This window comes from Cherax quadricarinatus, chromosome 66 (assembly GCF_038502225.1).
Source record: "Cherax quadricarinatus isolate ZL_2023a chromosome 66, ASM3850222v1, whole genome shotgun sequence".
Taxonomy (NCBI): Eukaryota; Metazoa; Arthropoda; class Malacostraca; order Decapoda; family Parastacidae; genus Cherax; species Cherax quadricarinatus.
In genome coordinates, this window is record NC_091357.1 from 14,232,323 (window position 1) to 14,259,511 (window position 27,189).

Below are 27,189 nucleotides of genomic sequence, written 5' to 3' on the forward strand. Positions count from 1 at the left end.
CTGCAAGCGAGATCAAAGATGCAGAATAATCATACCAAGAGAGTCATTCCCTTGATCGAATCTTCCTGGATTTCCTAGTCTATTTCTGCCACATTGCAAACTCTTGATGTTTTGATTTCAATGCGAAAGACCTAGAGCTATTATTCAACTCCTCCTGTGGTTATTTTCCACACATTATTTACATATATATATATATATATACACATATATACATATATATATATACATTTATATACATATATATACATACATATATGTCGTGCCGAATAGGCAGAATTTGCGATCTTGGCCTAAATAGCAACGCTCATCTTGCCATATAGGACAAGCGAAAATTTCTGTATGCAATCATTTCGCAAAAATCATTCTAAACCTAACGAAAAAAATATATTTCATTGTGTTTGTTTAGTAATAAATTATTGTAAACGTATTTAAAATATATTTAGTTGGGTTAGGCTAAAATAAATTGCTCTTGTTATAATAAGGTTAGGTAAGTTTTCTAAGATTCTTTTGGTGCAAAATTAAAATTTTTTACATTAACATTAATGAAAAAAACAGATCTTTAAACGTTTAAGAGAAAATTTCAGAAAGGACTTAATTTTAAATGAGTTCTTGCTAATTGACCAGTTTTACATAATCGGCACGACATACATATATGTATATATATATGTATATATGTATATATATATATATATGTATATATATATATGTATATATATATATATATATATATATATATGTCGTGCCGAATATGTAAAACTGGTCAATTAGCAAGAACTCATTTAAAATTAAGTCCTTTCTAAAATTTTCTCTTATACGTTTAAAGATATATTTTTTTCATTAATGTTGATGTAAAAGTTTATAATTTTGCACCAAAAGGAACTTAGAAAACTTACCTAACCTTATCATGACAAGCACAATTTATTTTAGCCTAACCCAACTAAATATATTTTAAAGAAGTTTACAATAATTTAGTACTAAACAAACTCAATGAAATATATTTTTTTCGTTAGGTTCCGAATGATTTTGGTGAAATTATTGCATACACAAATTTTCACTTGTCCTATATAGCAAGATGAGCGTTGCTATTTAAGCCAAGATCGCAAGTTCTGCCTATTCGGCACGACATATATATATATATATATATATATATATATATATATATATAATATATATATATATATATATATATATATATATATATATATATATATATATATATATATATATATATATATATATATATATATATATATATATATATATATATATATATATATATATATAATGGAAATAGCATTACATTTACCTGGAAAAGATATTAACTAACATGTAGAAGTGTATCAAGATATAATTATCACCAGATAAACCAGACACACAATATACATAAAGAATAAAAATCACAATACTGTGGGTGCAGTCAAGGATGCACCAGCTTTATGTAAGAAAAGATTTTGTTGGGATTTTTAACCCCAGAGGGTTAGCCACCCAGGATGACCCAAGAAAGGATCCTCAGTCTTGTCACCCAGGATGCGACCCACACCAGTCGACTAACACTCAGGTATCTACTTGATAGGTGAACTGGGTAACAGGTGTAAGGAAACGCGTCGAAACGGTTCCACCCTGCCGGGAATCGAACTTGGGCCCTTAGCGTGTGAAGCCAAAGCTTTGCCAGCCAGGCCACGGCTGGCAAAGCTGTAGCATTACTGCCTGACAGTACTGTAGCAAGAACAGTTGACAACAAACCCACAGGTTGGAAGTTACAAGCTGAAAGACGTTTCAATTCGTCCTGGATGGGAAATTTGTTTTCATTTCCAGCTAATGTGCTAGGCCTAGTACAGAATATTTTTTGATAATTCATGAATCTTTAGGATTGTTTATTGAATACTGAGGAGTTTACCTTCATCTCGTACTATCAGTGGATATGAAGTTTGAGTTACTCACACAGGAACCAAAGGGTAATCATATTAAGAGTAGGGAGACATTCGTGGGTGTGGTGAGGCTTTCTTTTGTTTCAGGTGTTGGCGAGGGTCACTCTTGTCTCAGGTGTGGTGATGCTGACTCTTGTCTCAGGTGTGGTGATGCTGACTCTTGTCTCAGGTGTGGTGATGCTGACTTGTCTCAGGTGTGGTGATGCTCACTCTTGTCTCAGGTGTGGCGAGGGTCACTCTTGTCTCAGGTGTGGTGATGCTGACTCTTGTCTCAGGTGTGGTGATGCTGACTTGTCTCAGGTGTGGTGATGCTGACTCTTGTCTCAGGTGTGGCGAGGGTCACTCTTGTCTCAGGTGTGGTGATGCTCACTCTTGTCTCAGGTGTGGCGAGGGTCACTCTTGTCTCAGGTGTGGCGAGGGTCACTCTTGTCTCAGGTGTGGTGATGCTGACTTGTCTCAGTAGTGGTGATGCTGACTCTCAGGTGTGGTGATCTTCACCCTCCACACACACACTCCCGCACATCATTGTATACGTTATAGAACCAGGGTCAAAACCTCACCTTGCTTGATTCATAAATCTTGTGTAATATTCCTCTTAGGTAGCTTTTAGTCTAGTATTTATTATTTGTATCTCTTCTATGATATGAAAACTTAGTCACTAAATATATACACACAACTTGAGTTTTCTCTACTTGTTATTACGTAAAACACTATGATACCGATGTGAATGATTGTGGGTTTGTTAATGCACAGTAGATCGGAAGAGACTTAATAACAGTCACCGCTGGGTGATATAATTTCTGGGGGTGTGTCCACCTCCAATCTTCACTACACCAGTAGTTTATCTGTAGCGTACCTGCGCGCACGCTCTCTCACACACACACACACCTACCAAGCACACGTTATTGTTTTTAAACTCGGCTGTCTGGTTGAGAATTTCCACCTCGCTTTGTCGCCTGTTTTTGTCCCACAATCTGGAATAGAAATTGATAATGGTGCGTAAGACAGAGGGAGGGAGGGATTTAGACGTAATTAAAAACAAACGATTGTTGCTAACAAACCATACCACGGGTGGGGTTTGAACCCGCGGTCAGAGAGTCTCAAAACTCCAGACCGTCGTTACAGAAGTATATGTCCGCACCTAAAACACTTCACATCAACATTACATTAATATACAATACCAGTGAGATGATGAATATGACATGTGCCACACCTTAGTGTCTTACATGTCTTATTTAGTTAAGTTGCAACTAAATTACAAGCTGCCGTGTCCGCTAAGTGATCAGCTTCATGCTTACGGACATTTACAGTCGGGAATTTCACGTGACTACCAGTTGCCAAGAATAATGTGAAAGTTGGTGTGTGTGTGTGTGTGTGTGTGTGTGTGTACTCGCCTGATTGTGGTTGCAGGAGTCGAGACTCAGCCTCTTCACTGATCGCTACTAGGTCCTCTCTCTCTGCTCCCTGAGCTTTGTCATACCTCGTCTTAAAGCTATGTATGGTTCCTGCCTCCACTACATCACTTGTTAGACTATTCCACTTTCTGACAACTCTATGATTGAAGAAATACTTCCTAACATCCCTGTGACTCGTCTGAGTCTTCAGCTTCCAATTGTGACCCCTTGTTTCTGTGTCCCCTCTCTGGAACATCCTGTCTCTGTCCACCTTATCTATTCCACACACTATCTTGTATGCCGCTATCATGTCTCCCCTGATCCTCCTGTCTTCCAGTGTCATTAGGCCGGTTTCCCTCAACCTTTCTTCGTAGGACATTCCTCTGGGCTCCGGAACTAACCTTGTTGCAAACCTTTGCACTGTCTCTAATTTCTTGGTGTGCTTGACCAGGTGTGGGTTCCAAACTGGTGCTGCATACTCCAGTATGGGTCTGACATACACAGTGTACAGTGCCTTGGACGATTCCTTACTAAGGTATCGGAACGCTATTCCCAGGTGTGTGTGTGTGTGTGTGTGTGTGTGTGTGTGTGTGTGTGTGTGAGGTGATCCTGGACCACAGATAGTTAAGCAAGCCTGCGTGTCTTAATTGTTGTGAAGAAATCATGACGTTAAAGTAGCAACCAGACGATGTCACACACTCAGATGCATCACCGGTGAGAAATAAAATTGTGCTTGGGTAAATTGGTAAGAAAAATAGGGACTGCGAGTACGTGATTAGACAATGCAAAAATGTGAGGTAGGTGTTAGTGATGGCCAGGTAACTTTGCAGGTGGTGGTGGCCAGGTAACTTGGTAGTGGTGATGGTGGCCAGGTATGCAGGCAAGCGGTGGCCAGGTAACTAAGCAGGTGGTTATGTCCAGGTAATTTGGGAGATGGTGGTGGCTAGGTAACTAGGTAGGTTGTGGTGGCTATGTAACTAGGCAGGTAGCGGTGGCCAGGTAACAAGGCAGGTTGTGGTGGCTATGTAACTAGGCAGGTGGCGGTGTCCAGGTAACTTGGCAGGTGGTGGTGGCCAGGTAACTTGGTGATGGTGGCCAGTTAAGTAGGCAGTTGGTGTCCAAGTTACTAGGTAGGTGGTGGTGGCAATGTAACTAGGCAGGTAGTGGTGGCCAGGTAACAAGGTAGGCAGCGGTGGTAATGGTCTAGTAACTAGGCAGGTGGTGGTAAGGTAACCAGGCAGGTGGTGATAAGGTAACCAGGCAGGTGGTGGTGGTAGCAACCATCTAGCGATAGTATAATGATAACTTTCTCTTCGTCCACAGTATTACAAGTGGCCGCGAGCGTTGCTTCCCCTTAATTACCACTGTTGGTACTGGCGCAGTCCTGCTGCTCTCCTCTTTATATAGTAAAATTCAATACACTGGCTAATTACGTTGTGGGGAAACTCGCAGTGTGTTTCTCCACAATTCTGTATGATAATTACATTGCGGAATCATCCATAATAGCAGCTACCATATTCTATATGATTGGTGTATTGCAGAAAGAGTAACAGTGTGCAGATAAGCTATTCTGTATAATTGTTGCGTTATAGAAGCTGCAACAATGTGCAGACAAACTATATAATTGTTACATTATAGAAACAGCAACAATGTGCAGGTACATTATTCTGTGTGATAACGACGTTTAGGGAATACCCGCAGTGTTCCCCGTCATAGATACAGATGAATACAAACAGGAAGCGCGTCTGTCTGGCACTCAGCCGACGAAGGAGCAAGCCTCCTCCACGTCTTGAGATGAATAACCCACATGCTTTCAGCACTTAACATGAATTAAAGAGAAACATCTGAAAAATGGTATGTTGATACCGACAAAATGTAGAAAAAGACACTTGTGTACAGTTATTACAGGAAAATGTACATAGTGTCGTTTTTCCACAAACGAAAACAAATTCTATTGTATATAAGTACAGTGGTAAAACAGCGCGGTGTCCAGTATATTGTTCCATACGATGCAGGACAAGCCACGGGGAAGGGGCGGACACCTACGCTACTCTGAGACCTCTCTCCCTGCTTTGGTTGCTCCCTTGCAACATTGCACAGCTCCTGATGACGCACTGAAAAGTGTGAAAGTGCTCGAGCTAAAAATTTCCACTCCCCGTGGCTTGTCCTGCACAGTTAAGAGCGCCCGTCTGTGATTGTTTGCATTCCATACGATATAATGACATTTTGGAAAAGAGTTCAGTAACACGAGATGGATCTACACACGAGGTAATGAAATCTTTCAGGCTGATCTAGGAGACTTAACTGAGTCTAGTCTATCAGTAATCACGGCAGCTGCAGAGGTTTATTTCCAGCAAGACGGGAGTCACACGTGGTAATTAGCATCTTGAGGTAGTCAGTACCTCACACCGATAAAAAGAAATTTATGGGAATGTAGGTAATAGTAAGAGTGATGTAGGCATGCTCTAGTAGGTTTAGGTAGTGAATGGTGATAGGTTCTCGTAGCTTTAAGTATCGCCCAGGGTTCTGGGGAAAGCGATAGTAACAAAAAGAGAACCGGAAGGTCTGTTTTAATGGATGTATTGTACTGTCAAGATGGAACCCGGCTTGTCAAGTGTGCCCACACCAAGGTCTGGATTCTAACTGAGGCAGGCCTCTGGCCTAGTTGTGTGCACTTCAAAGGGAGTTACGTGACTAGGACATGTATATACTATACAAGTATTGCACTATTGACGTAAGTAAAGAATGGTGATAGATTCTCGTAGCTTTAGGTAGGGAATGGTGATATTTTCTAGTGGCAGAGATGATATATTGTGATGTGAGTGGTAAATTCGTCATGAACTGTTAGCCTGAACACGAGCACTTCACCCTTCATGAAAATATAAGCACATCGAGTTAGGCATAAGAATAGTTAGATTTTACGTTGCAAATTAAAACTCTTAGCCATTCTAGTCTCACTAAAGTTATGATCATCAGCTGAACCCCTTGATCATTACTGATTGTATGTCCTCACTAAACGCGCCGGACTCTTGCAGTGACGTAACAGCTTGAGGTCTAGAGAAGCTAGGTACTGACATACAACAGACAAGTTAACGTACACTTCTCGTTAATTCCGTTTTACATTGGCTTACACTATGGGAGTGTGACAACCCTAGCCAGACACTCATCACTTAAGCACGTGGTGACATTCTGCCGCCTCATTTCTCAAGCATTGCGCAAGTTGTGGATTTCGTGAGAGCGGCGAACCTTGTGACTGGCCCTTCTCCTGCCATTACTAAAGCTCTTCATGGTGGAGTGGTCCCGCCAGTCCTCTGTACACAGCTTTTAACGGCTTTCGTAACTTACCGCTGTATGACCCTTGTGGGTTTAGCACTTAGTTTTTATTATAATAAATTTCGTAATTTACAAGTCCACAGTAGTAGTGGTGATGGTGTTACTAAGGTCATTACTAGGATTAAATTAACTCGGATTAATTAATATTTAGTGGTAAACTCGGTTGGATGATTCAGCGCTAGTGGCTTAGTCTGTATCCCTCGTCCGCTGATCAACACATACTAGTTAGCTACTTTCCAGGACAGTAAATTCAACGACTTAATAGATGTCCCTCGAATGAGGATACTTATGCGGTTACCATATTTATTTTCTCATTTTCTTCTGAGTTCTTGAGAATGCCTCGTGTAAACGTGGTAATATGTTGTGGAGCAAGTTGTAGAGCATCTATGCTTCTTTTAGCGGAGTTAGATGTTCATCGTTGGTGTATCTTTCTACAACAAAGTTGCCATTGCTGGTGGAATGTGTACCTCCCAATTTGCCAATTTTATTATAATATATATATATGTCGTGCCGAATAGGCAGAACTTGCGGTCTTGGCTTAAAAAGCAACGTTCATCTTGCCATATAGGACAAGTGAAAATTTGTATATGCAATAATTTCGCCAAAATCGTTCTGAACCTAACGAAAAAAATATATTTCACTGTGTTTGTTTAGTATTAAATTATTGTAAACAAATCTAAAATATGTTTAGTTTGGTTAGGCTAAAATAAATTGTTCTTGTTATAATAAGGTTAGGTAAGTTTTCTAAGATTCTTTTGATGCAAAATTATAATTTTTTAAATTATCATTAATGAAAAAACATATCTTTAAACGTAAAAGAGAAAATTTCATAAAGGACTTAATTTTAAATGAGTTCTTGCTAATTGGCCAGTTTTACATATTCGGCACTATATATATATATATATATATATATATATATATATATATATATATATATATATATATATATATATATATATATATATATAAACACTGATCTCTGGCTGAAGGAGACTCGAACCTACGAACCTTGGAACAAGATATGCAGTGCTTTACCAATCTACCCACACTGGACCAATACCTTGGAGTCCAGCTTGCGCTAGACTTTGATCCAAGGCAGCCAGCTTTCAGGGAGAAGGCTTACAGCTTTTCATTTCATCCCCTGCATGCATCAACCTTACTAGAGAATTTAAAGCACTGCGTACCTTGTTCCAAGGTTCGTAGGTTCGAGTCTTCTTCAGCCAGAGATCAGTGTTTGTGTATATTACGCCTGCTCTTGCGAATTCCTTGCATTGTTCAAATCTCTAGTAAGGCTGATGCATGCAGGGGATGAGATGAAAAGCTGTAAGCCTTCTCCCTGAAAGCTGGCTGCCTTGGATCAAAGTCTAGCGCAAGCTGGACTCCAAGGTATTGGTCCAGTGTGGGTAGATTGGTAAAGCACTGCGTACGTTGTTCCAAGGTTCGTAGGTTCGAGTCTTCTTCAGCCAGAGATCAGTGTTTGCGTATATTTCGCCTGCTCTTGCGAATTCCTTGTGTATATATATATATATATTCTATATATATATATATATATATATATATATATATATATATATATATATATATATATATATATAATGCATGCATGGCTTAAAGCAACAGTGACAGCCGAATAATGAGTGAAAATTTTAATGATTATTGCAGTAGTAATGTTAAAGAATAGTTAATACATTTAGACTGACCTAAGATAAATTTAGTAGGAGATTAGATTTAAATTATTTCAGTTTTAGCAAGGTTAGGAGAGGTTAATTTTGGTACCAAAAGTTAGTATAGAAGTTGAGGTAGAATGTGCAACAGGACAGTATAGAAGTTGAGGTAGACTGTGCAACAAGACAGTATAGAAGTTGAGGTAGAATGTGCAACAGGACAGTGCAGAAGTTGAGGTAGACTGTGCAACAGGACAGTATAGAAGTTGAGGTAGAATGTGCAACAGGACAGTATAGAAGTTGAGGTAGAATGTGCAACAGGACAGTATAGAAGTTGAGGTAGAATGTGCAACAGGACAGTATAGAAGTTGAGGTAGAATGTGCAACAGGACAGTATAGAAGTTGAGGTAGAATGTGCAACAGGACAGTATAGAAGTTGAGGTAGAATGTGCAACAGGACAGTATAGAAGCTGAGGTAGAATGTGCCACAGGACAGTATAGAAGTTGAGGTAGAATGTGCCACAGGACAGTATAGAAGTTGAGGTAGACTGTGCAACAGGACAGTATAGAAGTTGAGGTAGAATGTGCAACAGGACAGTATAGAAGTTGAGGTAGAATGTGCAACAGGACAGTATAGAAGTTGAGGTAGACTGTGCAACAGGACAGTATAGAAGCTGAGGTAGACTGTGCCAGAAGACAATATAGAAGTTGAGGTAGAATGTGCAACAGGACAGTGCAGAAGTTGAGGTAGACTGTGCAACAGGACAGTATAGAAGTTGAGGTAGAATGTGCAACAGGACAGTATAGAAGTTGAGGTAGAATGTGCAACAGGACAGTATAGAAGTTGAGGTAGAATGTGCAACAGGACAGTATAGAAGTTGAGGTAGAATGTGCAACAGGACAGTATAGAAGTTGAGGTAGAATGTGCAACAAGACAGTATAGAAGTTGAGGTAGAATGTGCAACAGGACAGTATAGAAGTTGAGGTAGAATGTGCAACAGGACAGTATAGAAGTTGAGGTACAATGTGCCACAGGACAGTATAGAAGTTGAGGTAGAATGTGCAACAGGACAGTATAGAAGTTGAGGTAGAATGTGCAACAGGACAGTATAGAAGTTGAGGTAGAATGTGCAACAGGACAGTATAGAAGCTGAGGTAGAATGTGCCACAGGACAGTATAGAAGTTGAGGTAGACTGTGCAACAAGAATACAAAAGCTGAAGTTAGTAACTAAAATAACAGACAGGTGAGAAAACGCTAGGACATACTAGAAAACTTTTCAGTCATGTTATCTTGATCACTTGTGACATACAGTATGTTAGTAGTGATCAAAGTTCCCAAGACCGAAACCTTTCCTAATATATCCCAGTGTTGTTCACTAAAGTTTATACTAGAAGTAATTAAGGCAGTCTTACCAGGTGTGGCGGCGTTGTTGGTAGTCTATATTACCTCCATCCTCACTCACACTTCCAGCTCACTGGAGCCTTACTCACTTCCAGCTTACTGGATCCTCACACACATCCAGCTCATTGGATCCTCACTCAGGCACTCCTAGCTCACTACTGACTCTCGAACTGCTTCACTTACTACCACCACCCACCCCTTTACACCTACCACCCACCCATCCACACACACCCATCCACACCTACCAATCCACACCTACCACGCACCCATCACACCTACTAACCACCCGTCCACACCTATCAACCACCCGTCCACACTCACCAACCACCCCTCCACACTTAACCACCCGTCCACACTCACCAACCACCCATCCACACTTACCAACCACCCCTCCACACACACCTCCCACACACTCACCAACCACCCCTCCACATAAAGGCAGTGCTTCTTTCGCAATCATAAACCGCGAAGTCTCAGCCTATCGGTATTTCAAAATTTGATCAAAAACACCCATGAAACTTAATGAAAAAGAATGCTTTGTGGCGCATCAGAGCAGTGATAAACATCCCTTGACTTCACTACCGCCATCTGTTGTAAGGAGTGTTATAAACATTCTCCCCCCCCCCCTTCCACCAGTTCCCCCTCGTCTGTACTACCGCTATCTGGTATGAGCGCTGTTAAAATAGACTGCCACTATAGGTAGTTGCTTTCGGGGGTTATTAGTAATGGTTGTCGATATTTTCGTACAAGAGTTCGATGCGATAACTTGAGAACTCCTCTACTGATTGGCTTCAAACTGTCAACGATGACGTATCTTAGAGGAAGGTTGGGATTACTCAAACGGGCTGTGTAGGTGCCAATGTTTTACACCAGATTGTGATGTCGGTTTCCTTTCAGTCACTTCAGAATGCTTCGCCTAATCATATCTAGACATTCAACGCTAGTGTATCTTAGAATAAAGTTCGGATCGCTATTGGATTGTGTAGATGCCAATTTACAGTTTCATTTTAAAAGTTGTGTGGTATCTTTTCGTGTTATATTTTGAGAATATCTCCAGCCTGTAGAAACAGCCAGTAAGTTAAATGATTTCTCTTCTACCATAGGATCAAGACTAGCTAGCAAAATTCTAAGCACCAGTACTCGAACGAATGATTGCCTTTTTCGAAAGGTTCCCAACATCCTTCAGTCTTGCTCCAGCTGATCTTGCAGAGGTCACATGACTATACTGAACGGCTTTAGACTTGCAATACTGTTGCATTAACACCGAAGGAAAGATTATAATTTAGGTCTCTGTACGTATCAATATGCTCACATTTTAAGAAAGTTTGTTGTGAGGTAGGACACAGGAGAGTATTTGTGAGGTAGGACACAGGAGAGTGGTTGTGAGGTAGGACACAGGAGAGTGGTTGTGAGGTAGGACACAGGAGAGTGGTTGTGAGGTAGGACACAGGAGAGTATTTGTGAGGTAGGACACAGGAGAGTATTTGTGAGGTAGGACACAGGAGAGTATTTGTGAGGTAGGACACAGGAGAGTATTTGTGAGGTAGGACACAGGAGAGTATTTGTGAGGTAGGACACAGGAGAGTATTTGTGAGGTAGGACACAGGAGAGTATTTGTGAGGTAGGACACAGGAGAGTATTTGTGAGGTAGGACACAGGAGAGTGGTTGTGAGGTAGGACACAGGAGAGTATTTGTGAGGTAGGACACAGGAGAGTATTTGTGAGGTAGGACACAGGAGAGTGATTGTGAGGTACGACACAGGAGAGTATTTGTGAGGTAGGACACAGGAGAGTATTTGTGAGGTAGGACACAGGAGAGTATTTGTGAGGTAGGACACAGGAGAGTGATTGTGAGGTACGACACAGGAGAGTATTTGTGAGGTAGGACACAGGAGAGTATTTGTGAGGTAGGACACAGGAGAGTGGTTGTGAGGTAGGACACAGGAGAGTGGTTGTGAGGTAGGACACAGGAGAGTGATTGTGAGGTACGACACAGGAGAGTATTTGTGAGGTAGGACACAGGAGAGTATTTGTGAGGTAGGACACAGGAGAGTATTTGTGAGGTAGGACACAGGAGAGTATTTGTGAGGTAGGACACAGGAGAGTGATTGTGAGGTACGACACATGAGAGTATTTGTGAGGTAGGACACAGGAGAGTATTTGTGAGGTAGGACACAGGAGAGTGGTTGTGAGGTAGGACACAGGAGAGTGGTTGTGAGGTAGGACACAGGAGAGTGATTGTGAGGTACGACACAGGAGAGTATTTGTGAGGTACGACACAGGAGAGTATTTGTGAGGTAGGACACAGGAGAGTATTTGTGAGGTAGGACACAGGAGAGTATTTGTGAGGTAGGACACAGGAGAGTGATTGTGAGGTACGACACAGGAGAGTATTTGTGAGGTAGGACACAGGAGAGTATTTGTGAGGTAGGACACAGGAGAGTGGTTGTGAGGTAGGACACAGGAGAGTGGTTGTGAGGTAGGACACAGGAGAGTATTTGTGAGGTAGGACACAGGAGAGTGATTGTGAGGTACGACACAGGAGAGTATTTGTGAGGTAGGACACAGGAGAGTATTTGTGAGGTAGGACACAGGAGAGTGGTTGTGAGGTAGGACACAGGAGAGTGGTTGTGAGGTAGGACACAGGAGAGTATTTGTGAGGTAGGACACAGGAGAGTGGTTGTGAGGTAGGACACAGGAGAGTGGTTGTGAGGTAGGACACAGGAGAGTATTTGTGAGGTAGGACACAGGAGAGTGGTTGTGAGGTAGGACACAGGAGAGTGGTTGTGAGGTAGGACACAGGAGAGTGGTTGTGAGGTAGGACACAGGAGAGTATTTGTGAGGTAGGACACAGGAGAGTGGTTGTGAGGTAGGACACAGGAGAGTGGTTGTGAGGTAGGACACAGGAGAGTATTTGTGAGGTAGGACACAGGAGAGTGGTTGTGAGGTAGGACACAGGAGAGTGGTTGTGAGGTAGGACACAGGAGATTGGTTGTGAAGTAGGACACAGGAGATTGGTTGTGAAGTAGGACACAGGAGAGTGGTTGTGAGGTAGGACACAGGAGAGTGGTTGTGAGGTAGGACACAGGAGAGTGGTTGTGAGGTAGGACACAGGAGAGTGATTGTGAGGTAGGACACAGGAGAGTGGTTGTGAGGTAGGACACATGAGAGTGGTTGTGAGGTAGGACACATGAGAGTGGTTGTGAGGTAGGACACAGGAGAGTGGTTGTGAGGTAGGACACAGGAGAGTGGTTGTGAGGTAGGACACAGGAGAGTGGTTGTGAGGTAGGACACAGGAGAGTGGTTGTGAGGTAGGACACAGGAGAGTGGTTGTGAGGTAGGACACAGGAGAGTGGTTGTGAGGTAGGACACAGGAGAGTGGTTGTGAGGTAGGACACAGGAGAGTGGTTGTGAGGTAGGACACAGGAGAGTGGTTGTGAGGTAGGACACAGGAGAGTGGTTGTGAGGTAGGACACAGGAGAGTGGTTGTGAGGTAGGACACAGGAGAGTGGTTGTGTTAAGTAGATGATCTCTGGTGAATGCACTACACGAGAGTGTACCGAGGTTGACGGTCACTCATGAGTGTTGAAGAAGACGCTACACTTTGTAGTAAGCTGTGCTCTTGCTCACAGTGATTGCTGAAAGTCATCAGTCGGCCGCTGACTCCACCTTGTTCTCTCGTGTAAGTGCTGTTGTACTTCATTTACTCAACTTCAAAATCAGTATTTATCTGTGAAAATAAGTGTGTGCCACAACTAGGTCAGGTTAACTGCGTGCTCTCTCACGCACGTTTGGGAATTATGCAAAACTTTTGTGGTTGTTAAATGGAAAAAAACAACAGTAAATCGCTGCAGTAAGGCTTGAATAAATTAAGCGAATGGATGGGTGATGAATTTTAATGTTGACAAGTGCTATGTAATGAAAGCGAAGAAAACTATAACAGACCAAATGAAAAGATTACGTTTTGATAAAATGATGAAAACGTTATACTGAGGGACGAAGACAAACTCTTGTTCCACACTGGCAGATCTCAACATAACTTTCATATCATTGATATGGATTTTAATATTAATGAGCAGATTTGGAACCTGTACATTATTTCCAGAGTATAAATTACTAATTGTTTCTTGCCTATGTTGCATGGATTACAAATTAAGTGACTTGGTATATCAGTGATGTGGTTTCTTAGGGAAGTTATATGCAGTGAAAATCTTTTATACGTTCTACAGGTCTGCAAATTAATCAGGCTACAAATTGGTTATGATAGCAAATTGTTAAGATACCAGAAATTTGATAATTATGACAGTAAATTGAATTCAGCAATATTATATATATGGTGGAAGCATCGGTTGTAGTGCTTAGTGAATCATACTATCAATCAGTATGACGGTGCAGTATGAAGTACCATGTAATCTAGAAGTGTTCTGTACACCCACTCACTTTCTCGCTTTATCCCTTACCTTAGTAGAAGTCCAGTATATTTTCAAGACAGGACTTGATGTAGGTAAACCTGATATGAATCTACCGTTCTGCAGATGTTGTGCCATTCTTCTGATTATCTTCTCCGTTATCTTAAATAATATACATTTACAGGATGTAGGCTGGTACTTCAGTACTACATGTATGCACCTTGTTTGGATATTTAAATTACTTTCACTGTTCCACCTACTTTTTCCATTTTCCACGTGTGTAGCTATTTGATGAAAGTTAAGACACGTGCAACATCTGGATATCTTTATTGTAGACGTTTCTCCATCCAGTGACTTTATCAATACAGATTCTAGGCCATAATTAGAAGACAGAATGTGTGTAGCTGCTTGTTTGTCGAGTTGTGGTGGTCAGTCACCTGGCAACTACACACACATATACACGGTAACATCTTCACGTGTTAATATTGACTTGTTTATGTGAAGAAGAAAAAGCTTCTCCATAAATGCACAAACGCATTCGGTAAAACCTGAATTATTATGTCATGTTTTATTTTTTTGTTCGCTTCTCGTAATTAATGTTCAGTTAAGTATATCAAAATATCCCCTTCTCTCAGCCGTCTAATGATTAGCGGACGGAGGATCGAGCCTCCACCACTCCATGCACTGAATGACCCATACGGATTTAGTGCTTCACATAAATAATAAGAGCTCCCTGCAACCTTCAATTATCACTTTGCATTTCTTTCTATAATCACTAAATTTTCGATCTAAATTTTTATTGTAATATTTAAGAACTCAAAATTTTGTCAAAATAATAGACAAGACGGGAGCGTAATTTACAACCTTAAACAGTTGTAATTAAAACAAATGCCGCTATACATACAGTGGCATGCTGCTTTAATTACATGTTGATAATGATAATTACATGTTGATAATGATAATTATCAAGCCATTCAAAGGTTATTATATTTTGTTTGTTGTATGCTGCTACTTGCTATGTATTAATCTTGTATTTTTCATGCTAGTAATTTGCGAGGTTTACATCTTGCACTGCGGTCAAGAATGGTGTGTGAATATAATGCAGAAAATCTGTAGTTTGGAAATTAGGAGGAGGTGCTGGGTTACTAAAAGTATTATCTAGAGGGATGAGGAGGCGTGCTTGAGGTGGTTCGGACATAGAGACGATGGAACGAAAAAGAATGGCCTGGAGAGCGTATAAATCTGTACTGGAAAGAAGGCGGGGTAGGGGTCAGCCTAGGAAAAGTTGCAGGGAGGGGGTAAAGGAGGTTTTGCGTGCGAGGGGCTTGGACTTTCAGCAAGTATGCGTGAGCGTGTTAGTTTGTAGGGCTTGACGTGCTGTTAGAGTGTGAGCAAGGTAATACTTATAAAGGTATTCAGGGAAACCGGCAGGCCGGACTTGAGTCTTGGAGGTAGGAAGTACAGTGTCTGCACTCTGAAGAGCGTTCATAAGTTGCAGTTTTATAACTGTAATGTAGGAACGCCTCTGGCAAGACGGTGATGGAGTGGATGATGATGAAAGTGGTTTTTTTTCTTTTCCGGGTCACCCTGCCTTGGGGGGGAAACGGCCGATGTGTTAATAAAAAAATACACACACACACACACACACACACACACACACACACACACACACACACACACACACACACATTATTTCAATGGCAGATACGTAGAAGTTCGTCCTAAAATAAACGTCTTAAGACATTTACAAAAAATAAAAATATATAGAAAAAATTAAAGCACCCACAATTCACAACTACAGGAAATGAAAACCTGGCGACGTTTCGGTCAATCTTGGGCAATTATCAAGGTGCGAGTGGTTCAGTTTTTATTAGCAATTTGTAGGTTTGAATTTGTTAGGTTCTGCATAACCTGGGTTTGTCTGTAAAGTATGTCAGTAATATCAACCATTCATGAATCAATTGTAAATTATACTTTGTAGAAATAGTCTGTCAAGGTGTTGTGACCTCGTGATGTTACAATGAAGAGACGACTAATTTACCAGCAGTAATGCTGGTAGATGTAGATGGTGTTAAATATGGACGGAGATAGTGAGCCTTACGTGTTAGTGTGGTTTAGTGGGGTTTGGGGTGGTGGGTTTGAGGAAGATGGTGTCGAGAATCTCGGCGGTGAGGGTGCGGTGCGGGGCCGTCTCGTCCACTTCGGGCAGGGCGAACACACGCTCGTTAAGAGAGTACAGGTAGGGCGCTGACTGACAGTCCAGGTTGTACCACCAGTCGCACACGAAGAACGCCTGATTGAACATAGTGCCGTTGGGGCACAGAAAGGATGCCTGCCGCCCGTCCAGGTCACAGTAGTGCCACACCTGCCAATATGTGAGGGAAGATGTTAAGGAAGAGCCTCTTATTATAGACTGACTATCCTTGTCAACGTGTTTTATAAAGGTTCAGTCAAGAAAATTAACTAAAGAACAAAAAGCTGTTCTTAAACATTTCGGCCTTAGATAAACAAGATCTTGTACGTTTACGTCAAATTTATGAAGTTATTACCATAAGCTACAAAAAAATAATTGAATTAATGAGAAGATTGCAGTTATTTTACTCTCTCAAAAGCTTTTAATTGTCTCTCATCAAAGACTATGTTCATATTACAAAATGTTTAACTAATCAATGAGAGACAGTGGATGAGATATTTAATAAATGATAAGAGGAATATTTCCAAAAGAAAATACCAGTGGAACTCCACGATGATTAATATTTACTCTCATTATGATTCAGACTTAATAATGAGTTTGCAAGAATGAATCAAGAACTGTGTAGATGCTTGTGCACAGTGCAACAATTGTGTGTTTAAGAATAAAGATGGCTGAAGGTCTCTACTAGAAGAATTTGATAAATTGAGCCAGTGGAGTGTCAGGTGAATGATGTAATTTTAATTAAGTGCCACTTAATGGAAATGGGAGAAAGTAAAATCAGACCAAATGGAGAACAATATAATAAAATACTAAAATTGTGGGATATAGAGGGAAGGTGAGGTAAAGATCTGAGTGTAAACAACAGCAGTCACAACAGACACGAATAAAAAAGTAGGAAAACAGATCATGAAGTTAAGGAAAAAATATCTGTGGTTAGCAAGTAGAGTGAACTAAGGAAGTAAGTATAGTTTAAATAACCATCATTATATTAGAATTATAAATCAAAAAGGTTAGTAATTCGGGTTAACCCAACAAAATTAATCGGTGTGGCTTATTTCCAATGTGGGTCTCAATGTTCCTCTTCTAGATGCGACTCACAACAGTTTGCTAACACCTACGTACATGCTAATTCCTAAGTGAACAGGGACAACAGGCGTAAGGAAACATGACCAACGTTTGCACTCACCCCAGGATCGAACCCGGATCCTTTGAATAAAATCCGAAATAGTTACCGCTGAGACAAGAAGCATTTAAAATGTACATGAATTTGAATGTAAGTGACATAAAGGCCGTGATGATGCCACACAGGTGTTGTGATAGTTGAAGGGAAGCTCAGCAACAACACACACGAGGTAAATGTTTAAGGTCCCGTTTTATCTTGTTCCGTTTTCGCTACATACTCTCTCACTAATAAACAGAAAACGTTAGAGTATCTCTGAAAGTAGAAGGTTATCTATAGTAATGTTTTGACGCAATATTTCAAGCAACACTGTTTAGTATAGTAAATCTGACCGTGTACAACTGATTTGCTCAGAAATTATTTATTTTTACCCCATCATTCTGTCAGTTGCGTACTTGTTTATACAGGTTTTCCAATTATTGTACATTTTTGTATAATTAAAATGAAATTATCATACAAGTTGTGTACTTGACTTACCTGGCACCTTGCCTCTGTGTCAGCATAGAAGCCCGGCCAGGGCATGTTCGAGCAATAGAAGTTGGTATAGGGTACGGTGCTAATGATAGGGTAATCGAGGCCGGGCACGCCGGGTACCGTCTCCACCAGGGCAGTGAGGGATGCAAGGCGGGGCAGCAGGTAAGAGTAGAGTGTCTGACGCAGCATGGGTGGTAGCACGATGCTGGACGGGTCTACCCCGGCTGACCTGTTTTAATACACAAACTATCAGTACCTCAATTATCCCTCCTTTCTCAGATGTACCATATCAATAATATACGTTATCAGTTCACCATCTCTTCATAGATTATCTGTCAGTCAGCGGGGACACAGAACTGACTGGCGACGTCTTCACCTCCCAAACATACTCTGCCTGACCACCTCGCTGAAAGTCACACCTTTGACGCAGATTCCCTCTGACTTTTTATCTGAAACTAACTGTTACACCAACTTTATATTTTCGCCTTTAGCACTCCCCACTACCCTTGCTAACTGTACCCCTTGAACACTTCTCCCCAACACTGCCTTTAGCACTCCCCACTACCCTTGCTAACTGTACCCCTTGAACACTTCTCCCCAACACTGCCTTTAGCACTCCCCACTACCCTTGCTAACTGTACCCCTTGAACACTTCTCCCCAACACTGCCTTTAGCACTCCCCACTACCCTTGCTAACTGTACCCCTTGAACACTTCTCCCAACACTGGTCTTTGACCTTCGCATATTCCTTCTTTAGCACATCTCACCATACAGCACTGTATGGCCATTTCGGATTTAGTGCTTAGTTTGAATATATTACACATGGATGTTTTAAGAAGGAAAGTGAGGCTGAATATGTAACTATCAGGCAATCAGATGTAGTGTAGCAGTGCCAAGGTTCTCCTAGAACAAGTACTGTTCCTGACAACACTATGGGAAATACTGGTATCCTTACTACACTGAAATGGAAAGTTGTCACAAAGCTAAGTGACGTGTGTTTAGTAAATGGTGCTGGGGATCATGGCCTCTTGACCTGGTGTCAGATCAGACCTTAATTGGAAATGAAATATTGTTGGAATAAGAGCTACTAAGAAGTATATAGTGAATGTAAGTAGAAGCTTATTCTATGAAGAGAATAATGAAGTGTAGTGGCTAGCTAGAAGATGGACGAGTAGTGTAATGAAGAGTATTACGGGTGATATATCTTGAGAGTATCAGTGTTTTAGAAACTCACGCTTACTGGAATATGATACTTTATACATTTCCACTTATTTTTTTATCCTTTTTGAAATATTTGAGGATACACTTCTTCTAAGTTTTGACAGTACCTGTTAACAAACTGTCAGGTAAATTGTCTACTACGCGGGGTCTTAGTCATGTGATGACCCGCTTACTAATTTGTACACTACACTAAAAACAATCGTTTAAATACGAAATACTTTTAAAAAATCGTTTAAATACGAAATACTTTTAAAAAATATATACCTTGGTTTATACAAGACAAATAAGCCATACTCTTCGATGGGTTTAATTCATCATTGATTTTTATAATAATGATTTTAGACTCGTATAGATGGGATCGGCTGGCGGCGCTGGTGTACATAGGTGAGATAGAAAAAAAACTTAGTACTCACGGGTCATTGCCGGTGCTGAAGGGGCCGAACTCGCTCTGTGCTGCTGGAGGAGGAAGTGAGATTGTTGGAGCACCAGCTGAGGCGGCGTTACGCTGTCCTGGCGATGACGATCCTGCCCCACCTCGCCTGTACACACACAAACACACCAGATGTGAAGAAATATGGCAGCACATTAACACACCAGATATTGGGACATGTGGGCGAGTATAAATAGGAAGCGCATCTCTCCCGCACTCAACAGACGGAGGATCAAGCCTCCACCACGTCTTGCTCTGAATGACACACACGGGTTTAGCACTTAAAATGAATTAACAAAACATAAGGTGTTACGAACACGGCATAAATACAGAATAAATTCAGTGATAGAGGAAAGCTACACAAAGCTAATTTGTAATGCATTACAGTGGAATAAACGTTTGTATGGTAGGAAATTTAGAAGAATACAGTACAATAAATGATGACTAGAGTTACTTGACCTGTTTGTGGTTGGTGTAGCCACTTTAAGGAGTAAGTGGCAGAAAGTGGCAACCTGTTTGTGGTTGGTGTAGCCACTTTAAGGAGTAAGTGGCAGAAAGTGGCAACCTGTTTGTGGTTGGTGTAGCCACTTTAAGGAGTAAGTGGCAGAAAGTGGCAACCTGTTTGTGGTTGGTGTAGCCACTTTAAGGAGTAAGTGGCAGAAAGTGGCAACCTGTTTGTGGTTGGTGTAGCCACTTTAAGGAGTAAGTGGCAGAAAGTGGCAACCTGTTTGTGGTTGGTGTAGCCACTTTAAGGAGTAAGTGGCAGAAAGTGGCAACCTGTTTGTGGTTGGTGTAGCCACTTTAAGGAGTAAGTGGCAGAAAGTGGCAACCTGTTTGTGGTTGGTGTAGCCACTTTAAGGAGTAAGTGGCAGAAAGTGGCAACCTGTTTGTGGTTGGTGTAGCCACTTTAAGGAGTAAGTGGCAGAAAGTGGCAACCTGTTTGTGGTTGGTGTAGCCACTTTAAGGAGTAAGTGGCAGAAAGTGGCAACCTGTTTGTGGTTGGTGTAGCCGCTTTAAGGAGTAAGTGGCAGAAAGTGGCAACCTGTTTGTGGTTGGTGTAGCCACTTTAAGGAGTAAGTGGCAGAAAGTGGCAACATAATATACTAATATATGATAAATACCACATCAAAGAGTATCGTAAATGAGGTTCATAATGTTTTACGAAGGAATTGCATGATATTCTGAGGTTAAATAATGAAAATTTGTAAGTGTGATACTTCTTGAAATTTGTAACAGGCAAAGATCGAGTTGATGTTGCCAGCGGGTGATCAAGTATTTTTCTTGATCAGCGGTATGTTCATTATCACTGAATCACGAAATCGTTTTGACACAATTGCAAACAAACCATACCATGGGGAAAATGTAAAATATATTAAAAAATTAAGAGAGGTGTCACATACTGGAAGATATTTAGGATGTCGCCTCCAAGTATAACTGGTCACATAGATGGCTGAATGTTGGTGAGTAAGACACGTGCAGCAGTTGGGTACCTGTATTGTTGAAACGTTTCGCCTACACAGTAGGCTTCTTCAGTCAAATACAGAGGCATATCCATGAAGCTGAACTTTTCTCCAGGCTGAGGGGCTGACCACAACAAATACTATTTCTCCAAGGTTGGTGGACTGATTACATCATCATCATTTCACAGCCTGGTTCATCAGGCTCTAATCCACCAGGAGGCCTGGTCACAGACCGGGCCGCGGGGGCGTTGACCCCCGGAACTCTCTCCAGGTAAACTCCACTACACCTGCTGCCTCTGTATCTGACTAGAGAAGTCTACTGTGTATGGGAAACGTTTCAACAAAGACAACAAACTATTGCACTTAATCATCAATGTGTGTATTTTATACCATTTTAATCATAACATTGTCAATATGGGTGAAAGTATTGGCACGTAATTATCATATTAGTTGCTTCTCAGTTTGGTCAGCATATGACCAGATGCTGAATTTCTTTCTAAATCGAGTGAAACTTTTAATATGTTTCTTTCACGATATAATAATGCCATTGAAGGGTTGTTTAGAAGGCAGAAGCATGCGCTATGCAGGGTTATATTACAAGTCTCTATATTAAGTTATTTGTTACTTTCATCCATGGTAATATATGAACAGAATTGTTTACCATGCAAGAAGTACATAAAATAATGGTAATGATTGGAAATTATATAAACAAGAGTATCTGTGTAACGTCACCTGTGATGTTGAGAGAGAGCGACGAGAGTGAGGAAGTTGACGACAATGGATGGGTCGAAGTTTTGTATAGGTGCGAGAGTAGCGGTTGTGGGACTACCAGTGACTGTCGTCGCCTCCCTGATACCACCGATGAGACGAGACTCGAGTAGTTTCATGAGGTTCCTCACGCCGTTAGTTAAGCTGCCAGGGGTTCCAACCCTTGAGCTTCCTCTAGTGCCACCGCCCAGCCCGGGCACTCTTGTAATTAGTGGCCCTTCACTCCCACCTACCACTGTGCTCTCCACCCCAGGTGCAAAGATACCTACGCCTGGCTGGCCTCCGCTCACTGCACCTTCCACTCCTGCAATACTAGTGGGAATTCTAGAAAAGGGAGGAAAACCCGGAAGGGATGTGAACGTGACAGGAATTGGGTGTGCCTCTATACGTAATACACCAGACTTAACACCACTGGGGTCCTCCCCTGCTCGACGCTCTGACTTAGTGACCACTTCACCGATCTGCACACCACGCCCTGTTGATGCAGCAGCACTGCCCGACGTGTTGGTCGCAGAGGACGACACTGAAGGAGTTACAAAAGATTTATCTTGTGTGGAAGCATCTGCTTGGGCTTGTCGTGCAAGACTCTCTCTAAACTCATCAAAATGTTCTCTCATCAGTCGGGCTAACTCTCTCTTCCTTGGCATCTGTCCACTTACACTAGGTTTGACATCGTCTCTGCCGGCAACATTAAAATTGATGGTAGATGTGAACATGACTGGTGAACGAGGGAGGTCATGTATAGGAGCCACAACACCTCCGTTGGTGTTTGTGGTGAATATGTTGCTCCCAGGAATCTTCCTTGCCACCTTCGGAACTTCTAGTTTGAGGCTCTCGAAGTTGTGAGCGACCCCCATGTTTGTCGTGTTTGCTAAGGGGACATTGAACCTTCCTCCTGCAGATCTCAGAGCGCCCTCACTGCAACCACTGATGTCTGTGTAGAGAGAAGAGAATATCAACAAAAGCTTTAGGTATATAACTTTGTAATATCTTGGGTGTTTTTTCTTAACAATGTAAGTATATTTATCGTTTGCAAAAGTGTTGTTTAAAATTAAAACTTTTCTCACGTACGTATAGATAGGTAGCAATACACGTCTTGAATATTACTCACGTCAGTATAGTCAGTGGACATTAAAAAGATTGCACAGGAGACGTGCAACACCACAACACTGTGAGAGTATATACCTTTTAATATTGTCGACTTTATGACCTTAGTATAGTACCTAATATTGTAGACCTCAGGAGCCTAGTATACTTCTAATATTGTGGAACTCAGGAGTCCAGAGCAGCGGAAATTCAAACAGTGGAGACCTGCTTCCCTCCCCCCAGAACACAAGTTAATAACACGTTGAATGTCGGGACGGATGCTGATTGTCTACCTGAATATTATCTGTAAATTTAACGTTGTATTGCAGAACAGAATTAATTATGCAAATTTTAATAATCATGAACAAGCTCTGCACTATTTCGACAAAAAATGTGTGTGTGATACTTCAATTATGTATATGGGACACGGATAACATTTAAGGTTATCCGTGTTCCATATACATCGCCTTGTATTATCAGCTCTTTCTGTTTTCATTCGTCTAGACATTTATGTATTAATCTGTATGTCTCAGGTGTATACTAAAAATTTTTAAAGTAGATAAAATGGTAGGAAAATTGGATTTTCCTACCATTAACATTAACATTACAGGCAGCACGAGCAATAAGAGAGGATTATTTGACAATAATGTTATATTTTGGTGGCTACGGCCTCAGTGTCCTTGATGTGGGACGCCAGACAGGAAAATCCACTCCCTCTGTGTCTACTCGTTTTTTTTAACTTTTAATACTCAATGTCATTGACGTTTTTATTTCTTTTTTACTTTATTGTCAGTGTCTCTGTGTTTATGATAGATATACTACATAAGAGAGAGTGCTCTATGCACTTTATCATTCTTTTACTGGGTGTCATTCATATTAGTTTAATATTTTTATTATGCACCCCATACCCATCCTATGGGTGGTAGTCACAAGATTGGTATAAACCTTGGTTATAGGTACCCATAAATTGGTTTAGAAACACAGCAAACACTACAACATGTTAGAAAAGTGATCAAGGTCCCAGGGTCGAAACGTTTTCTTATATGTCTTAGTGTTTGCTCGCGTGTCTTTCTAAACCAATCACCAGAGTACAGAGGTACATAGTGGGTCCAGGGACTGGACCACAAAGCTTTGATAGCTAAACAAGTTAGTGGTAATGAACTATTCACTTGCTTATATCTGGTTACAGTCGTAATAAGTTATTTATGAAGACATTAATTCATAAAAATGCATTCATATTTATTCCATAATTTTACATCTTAACCATTTTCTGATGACATTTAAGATCTCTTACGCAAATGATGTCGAAACAAAAAAGTCGAGTGATAAGAGAAGTTGCAGAACGCTCAGAGGATTCACGAGATATCAAATACCTGGAGGGTGTTCCGGGGGTCAGCGCCCCCGCGGCCCGGTCCATGGCTTTTACATGATTAGATGCATAGAATTGCGCGGATACCCTTTATTAAAAACCTGAAACGTTCCAAAGGACTGAATTTCTCTCGCATAACATTGTTGCCAAAGATAAGACGTCCAGCCTCGTCTGTGGCATAGAAGACGTGCTGAGAACTCATTAGTCTAAGCAGTTTTGCTTAGGATAATGACTAAGTCCATTAGGTATTCTCCATGGATTGCAGGCGAGAAAGATGCATTATAATACACAGATAACCCGCACTTAGACGGAAACCTATGAAGACGTTTCGGTCCGACTTGGACCAATAACAAGCCACACGAGAGAGTGAGGGGAAGTGAGTGGTAGAACGGGAGAAGAGAACGGTGGTAGCAGCAGCAGTATTCGAGGTAGGAATAAGAAGGCAGCAGCAGCAGCAGTAGTGGTGAAAAAAAAATTATAATGGTAGAGACTGTAGTAGTAGCAATTGTTTATGAAAACAAAAGAGCAGAAGAGCACTGCAGGAGAGCTACTGATCCACGAAGGTAGGACAAAATCCCCTGAAGGACGAAACCCCTCGCAGGACAACCCCCCCCCCCCCGTAACACAGATTCCACCTAGGCAAAAGACAGGAAAGGTAATGAAAATATAGGAAAAGTGGAGAGATAAGGAGAGGAGGAGACAAAGGGCAGATCAAGTCATGAGTGTTCTAAAGTTTAGAGCATTTGACAGTGTAATGAAAAGGGAAGGTATTTACATAGACAAAGCTCGGACTAAGATTTATATTAGTAATGTCATATTTAAGGGATGCTTCAACAAGACAGCGTCTGTGAAGGCTAGACGGAAACTATCCATTCTTATTAAACCTGTTTTCATAAGCAAATTGAGGATCGTTGAAGAAGCCCCGTGTTCACTGTGTCATAATGTTAGTCTCCCGAAGCACAAGTCATAAATCGCCTTTCCTTTGTTTACTCCTCCACTTTGACAGATATAATATCTTTGACTTCTATTATAATAATATCTTTATTTCTGCATGTACAAGGTATACAGGCCTAGTTGACATCAATGACATATTACTATATAGAAAGGCGCTTGTTATGAAGAGTATTTCGGGAAAATTAGGTCAGTTTTGTCCCAGGATGCCACCCACACCAGTCCACTAACACCCAGGTACCCATTTTAATGATGGTTAAACATAGACAACCGGTGTAAGGAAACACGCCTAGTGTTTCTACCCTTGCCGGGAATCGAACCTGGACTTCACCATGTGAAGCGAGAGCTTTAGCCACGGGGCACCATGACAAGTGATTACGGCGTAGCTTATTTACGTTGTATGATGATGGATGCATTAACAATCAGCTTCCAGGTTCTTTTATTTCTTGCCCTCGCAATTTAAACATTCTTTCAATATCTACAGTATTAGAGTATTGTGAATGTTGTAATTGACTGTGCGCGCGTGTGTGTGTACTCACCTGTTTGTGATTACAGGGGTCGATTCACAGCTCCTGGCTCCGCCTCTTCACTGCTACTAGGTCCTCTCTCGCCCTGCTACATAAGCTTTATCAAGCCTCGTCTTAAGACTATTTATGGTTCCTGCCTCCACTACGTCACTTTCTAGGCTATTCCACTGCCTGACAACTCTATGACTGAAGAAATACTTCCTAACATCCCTTTGACTCATCGGAGTCTTCACCTTCCAATTGTGACCCCTTGTTTCTGTGTCCCATGTCTGGAACATCCTGTCTTTGTCCACCTTGTGAATTCCTCGCAGTATTTTATGTGTCGTTATCATGTCTTCCCTGACCCTCCTGTCCTCCAGTGTCGTCAGGCCGATTCCCCTTAATCTTTCTTCGCAGGACAATCCCCTTAGGTCTGGGACTAGTCTTGTTGCAAACTTTTGCACTTTCTCTAATTTCTTAATGTGCTTGACCAGGTGTGGATTCCAAACTGGTGCGGCATACTCCAATATGGGCCTGATGTATATGGTGTACAGAATCTTGAACGATTCCTTACTGAGGTATCGGAACGCTATTCTCAGGTTTGCCAGACGCCTGTATGCTGCATCTGTTATCTGATTGATGTGCGCCTCAGGAGATGTGCTCGGTATTATACCCACCCCAAGATCTTTTTTCTTGAGTGAGGTTTGCAGTCTTCGGCCACCCAGATCTTCATGACATTGCATTTTGACGGGGTTAAATTCAAGGAGCCAGTTGCTGGACCAGGCTTGTTACAAGTCCAGGCCTCTTTGTAGTCCTGCCTGATCCTCGACCGATTTTATTCTCATTAACTTCACATCATCTGCGAACAGGGACACTTCTGAGTCTATCTCTTCCGTTATGTCATTCACATATACCAGAAACAACACAGGTCCTAGGACTGACCCCTGTGGAACCCCGCTCGTCACAGGCGCCCACACTGACATCTCACGTACCATGACTCGTTGTTGCCTCCCTGTCAGATATTCTATGATCCATTGAAGTGCCTTTCCTGTTATGCGTGCCTGATCCTCTAGCTTTTTCATTAACCTCTTGTGAGGAACTGTGTCGAAGGCCTTTTTGCAGTCCAAGAAAATGCAGTCTATCCACCCCTCTTTCTCATGTCTTACTTCTGTTACCTTGTCATAAAACTCCAGTAGATTTGTGACAGGAATTTCCTTCCCTGAAACCGTGCTGGTTGTCGTGTATAAACTTGTGTCTTTCTAGGTGCTCCACCACTCTCCTGATGATCTTTCCATGACCTTGCATACTATACAAGTCAGTGACACAGGTCTGTAGTTTAATGCCTCGTGTGTACTCACATAATTGTGGTTACAAGGGTCGAGACTCAGCTCCTGGCCCCGCCTCTTCACTGAGTGCTAC

General features: G+C 41.5%; 2 protein-coding genes across 6 annotated transcripts in view; one reads left to right on the forward strand and one right to left on the reverse strand.

Annotated features, from left to right (window-relative positions):
• LOC128704109 (RING finger protein 17) overlaps positions 1 to 27,189 on the forward strand; it is a 297,172-nt gene that overhangs the window by 83,615 nt on the left and 186,368 nt on the right. The window lies entirely within an intron of this gene.
• The window catches only part of LOC128704106 (mucin-2), a 59,853-nt gene that overhangs the window by 8,632 nt on the left and 24,032 nt on the right, over positions 1 to 27,189 (reverse strand). Inside the window, exons 2-6 of one of the 3 annotated variants that reach the window (XM_053799136.2) lie at positions 21,823 to 22,792; positions 19,614 to 19,739; positions 17,983 to 18,208; positions 16,233 to 16,496; positions 1,960 to 2,902 (exon numbers count right to left, since the gene is read on the reverse strand). In XM_053799136.2, the coding sequence (XP_053655111.1) occupies positions 16,236 to 16,496; positions 17,983 to 18,208; positions 19,614 to 19,739; positions 21,823 to 22,792 (1,583 nt within the window). In that variant the 3' untranslated portion in view covers positions 1,960 to 2,902; positions 16,233 to 16,235. Of the gene's footprint in view, positions 1 to 1,941; positions 2,903 to 4,651; positions 4,687 to 9,733; positions 9,884 to 16,232; positions 16,497 to 17,982; positions 18,209 to 19,613; positions 19,740 to 21,822; positions 22,793 to 27,189 lie in introns of those variants that run through there. The other 2 variants (XM_053799134.2, XM_053799135.2) reach the window with 2 other exon arrangements.